General features: G+C 42.2%; 1 protein-coding gene across 1 annotated transcript in view; it reads right to left on the reverse strand.

Annotated features, from left to right (window-relative positions):
- LOC101303350 (intron-binding protein aquarius-like) overlaps positions 1 to 2,171 on the reverse strand; it is a 25,205-nt gene extending 23,034 nt beyond the window's left edge. Inside the window, exons 1-2 of the mRNA XM_004305342.1 lie at positions 2,036 to 2,171; positions 199 to 304 (exon numbers count right to left, since the gene is read on the reverse strand). Of these exons, the coding sequence (XP_004305390.1) occupies positions 199 to 304; positions 2,036 to 2,083 (154 nt within the window). The 5' untranslated portion in view covers positions 2,084 to 2,171. The remainder of the gene's footprint in view (positions 1 to 198; positions 305 to 2,035) is intronic.
- Positions 2,172 to 3,823: the final 1,652 nt, after the last annotated feature.

Below are 3,823 nucleotides of genomic sequence, written 5' to 3' on the forward strand. Positions count from 1 at the left end.
TTGGTTTCACCTGAGACAAACTCGATCAACCAGTTATCAAAAGCATTTATTATCAAAGCCCCACAAGAAAAAAAAAAAAAAAAAAAAAAGGAAAAAAATAGGAAAACAAAAGAAGGAAAAAACCCTAAAATGCGGTGATTTTAGGCTTACAGCTATCCAAATATTGAATCACCAATTAACTAATACACAATAAATTACCATCTAAACCACTTTGTTTACTGGTGACATTCGATGCGGAATCCAATTGCATTTTTGATAGCTGTAAACTTTCTGAGTAAAGCTCATCCGCAAAACTACCCTCCATCTGTAGAAACATATGAAAGTAACCAAAATCAATATTGCACTTCTATAAGGCAATGAACTGAAGTAGCATAAACAATTATAGTGTCTAACTAATTTTACTGGAAGAAAAAAATGTTTTCAAATGCTGAGGTGTAAGATATGCCTTAAGTTGTAGAGTAAACCTTAGACGCAGATTATTATCATAAAAACGATATATTTTCTCTACAAGCATACGATACCTTTCTTGACTCAACCCAATATCCCACTATCAAATTGCAAAGGAGGTTTCAGATTTGATAACAATATACTGTTACTGACCTCATGTAGTCACTGATTTTTTGTTTCCAAAAATGAATGTAGGTGTTGCGGAAAATGTTACACTAGAATCCATTTAGAAATGATAATGTACAGAAAATTACATTACAGCTACATTTTCTGACATATCCATTTCGGAAAATGAAGTCAGTTGAGATTCAGCCTCGTAAGACTCGTAGTCACAAGCATCTTGTACATATCCATGTCTCTTCATTTGTTCTGTGAGCAACTTCAAAAGACAATAAATCTCCATCTTATGAGAATGCCTTTTATCTTTCACAAGGAAAACATTCAGCTGACCTTGTATTTCAATCCAACTGCAACCTGGCTGCTTGACAACACCCCGTTGCCTCATCAGCTTCCTTACTCTGACAACATCACCCCATCTCCCAAGCTCAGCATACATGTTTGAGAGAAGAACATAAGGTCCAGAATTCCTAGGTTCAATAGCTAATAGCTTCTCCGCCACATACTTTCCTAAGGTAATGTTACGATGGACTTTACAAGCAGCTAGCAAAGAACCCCATATAACGGCATCAGGTTGCATTGGCATGACCTCAATTAAATTCTTAGCTTCGTCAAGGCAACCAGCTCGACCAAGCAGATCAACCATACATGTATAATGGTCCTTCAAGGGTACCACCCCGTGCTCTTCATTCATCGAGTAAAAATAATTCCTCCCTTCTTCAACCAATCCTGCGTGGCTACAAGCGCATAGAACACCAATCATAGTAACATGGTCTGGTTGCACCCCAGAGACCAGCATTTTTCTAAACATTTCAAGAGCTTCAGTCCCATGACCATTTTGTGCATGTCCCACAATCATAGCATTCCATGAGACATGATCCCTTTCCAACATATTTCTAAAAATCCGACAGCCATCTTCAATAGACCCACATTTCATGTACATATCTATTAGAGAATTTCCAACAAATATATCAGGTTCTTCACCGACCTGGAACTGAAAACCATGCTTCAATATGTGTGAATGAGCCTGTCTGCCAAGCTGCAGATCAACAAGACTTGCACAAGCATTAAGTAGATTCGCAAATGTGTAGTGGGTGGGCCAAACAGACTCTCTCTTCAGGAGGAGAAAGAGTCCAAGGGCCTCTTCATTTTCTCCATTCTGTGTGTACCCAGCAATAAGTGCATTCCAGGAGACTACATTCTTCTCCATCATCTTTGTAAACAACGACCTTGCAACTTGTACACTTGCCACCTTTGCATATCCACTTACCATGGAAGTTTCTGAGACCACATTTCTAATAGGCATCCCATCAAAAACCCTTCTGGCCTCATTTATTCTCTTGCATTTTGCATACATATCAACTAATGCATTGCTTAACACAACATCACTCCTGTACTTATCACATTTCACAACACAAGCATGTATTTGCCGACCTTCTTTAACTGCGGACAAGCTCGCACAAGCACTTACCACACTCGCTAAAGTCAACTCGTCCGGCTTGAACCCACAATCCATCATCCTCACAAACACTTCCACTGCTTCCCTTGCAGGACCATTCTGCTCGTAACAAGTAATCAAACTGTTCCAAGAAACAACGTTTCTCACACTCATGCAATCAAAAACTCGTTGCGCGCAAGCAACATTCCCACATTTCGAGTACATATCAATAAGTGCAGACCCCATATAAACATCCGAAGAGCAACAAGACTTGGCAATGACCCCATGAATTTGCACACCCATTTTCACCTCCCTCAGACCCGCACAAGCACTAAGAGCACTGCCGAACGTGTACTCATTAAGAACAAAACCCTCCCCATGCATGTTAACAAACCATTCCAAAGCTTGTTCATACCGACCCTGCTGCGCAAACCCGGAAACCATCGAGTTCCACGAGCACTGGTCCGGCTCCGGCATCGACCCAAAACTCTGCAGAGCCTCATCGACAAGACCCAACTTGGTCAATGCGGAAATGATGCAGTTCCAGCTGAAGGTGTTCCTTTCAGGCATTTTATCAAACACCTTGCGTGCGTCGTCGAACGAGCCACATTTGGCGTACGCGTCGATGAGCCTGTTGTGGACGAAAACCTCCGACGAGAATTGGGTTTTGATGAGGCGGGCGTGGACGCGACGGGCGTCACGCGCCGACTTGGCTCGAATGCACGAGTCCAAGAGCTTGGCAAAGGGTGAGGAGTCGATGAAAGAAAGGTCACCCACAACTTGTTTGAATCTAAATCCCACCATTCCATTATTATTAAGTCCAGATTTGCATCCAGACTTGGTTTAGGGTTTCAGTATACACCAACCCAGACAATGAAGAGAAAAAGGCAACAAGAAGCAGTTAATACCTGTGATGACCGGAGCAAAGAAGCTGTCTCTACCTCACGCCAATCAAGCCAGTCGCCTCCTCGTCTCTTTTCTTCCGCACATCCTCTCAGTAATTTACCATGCCCACACTATATGTGGACAGTTTCGGGAGTTCCAACAAGACACCAACGTGATTTTATTTCGGGGATACAAAAGAAGACAAAATGAAAGTCTCTTATCCCAGTAGACCATTTACTGCTCCCAATAGACCACATATTACCCCTAATATAAGTATATAACCCCCACAACACCCGTACCGTTCTCAATAGACCATACTACTGCTCTCAATAGACCTCTGACAAACCACATATTACCCCTAATATAAGTATATAACCCCCACAACACCCGTACTGCTCTCAATAGACCACACTACTGCTCTCAATAGACCTCTGACAAACCACATATTGTCTTGAAAAGACCTTCTACTGACCTCAATAGACCTTCTGATATAACTCCTAATAGACCCTCATACTGCTCCTAATAGACCCTCCTACTACTCCTAATGGTCCCTTACTACCCCCTATAGAATAGATCCACCCCAACCCCCCCCCCCTATATTCCCCCAATATACCCTCTATTGCCCCTAATGGACCCTTTATTACCCCTTATAGACCTCTATTGCCCCTAATAAGCCCCCCGACGAACCCCATACTACCCCCAATAAACACCCAGTCGTTGGAATCCGATTAACGGCTACCGGAGCCCAATCAACGGTCATCGGTCGTCAGAATCCAATCATAGAATTATTATTTCATAATAGATCATTATAGGCAAATATTTGTGTGTCTTAAGGTATGGATACCTTAACCACATGGCTACTTGTGATTCGTCGATTCTTTTTAATGATGACATGCTACCCCTTTAGCCAGTCATATAACCGTCTCTCTCTCTCTC

This window comes from Fragaria vesca, linkage group LG6, assembly GCF_000184155.1.
Source record: "Fragaria vesca subsp. vesca linkage group LG6, FraVesHawaii_1.0, whole genome shotgun sequence".
Classification (NCBI taxonomy): Eukaryota; Viridiplantae; Streptophyta; class Magnoliopsida; order Rosales; family Rosaceae; genus Fragaria; species Fragaria vesca.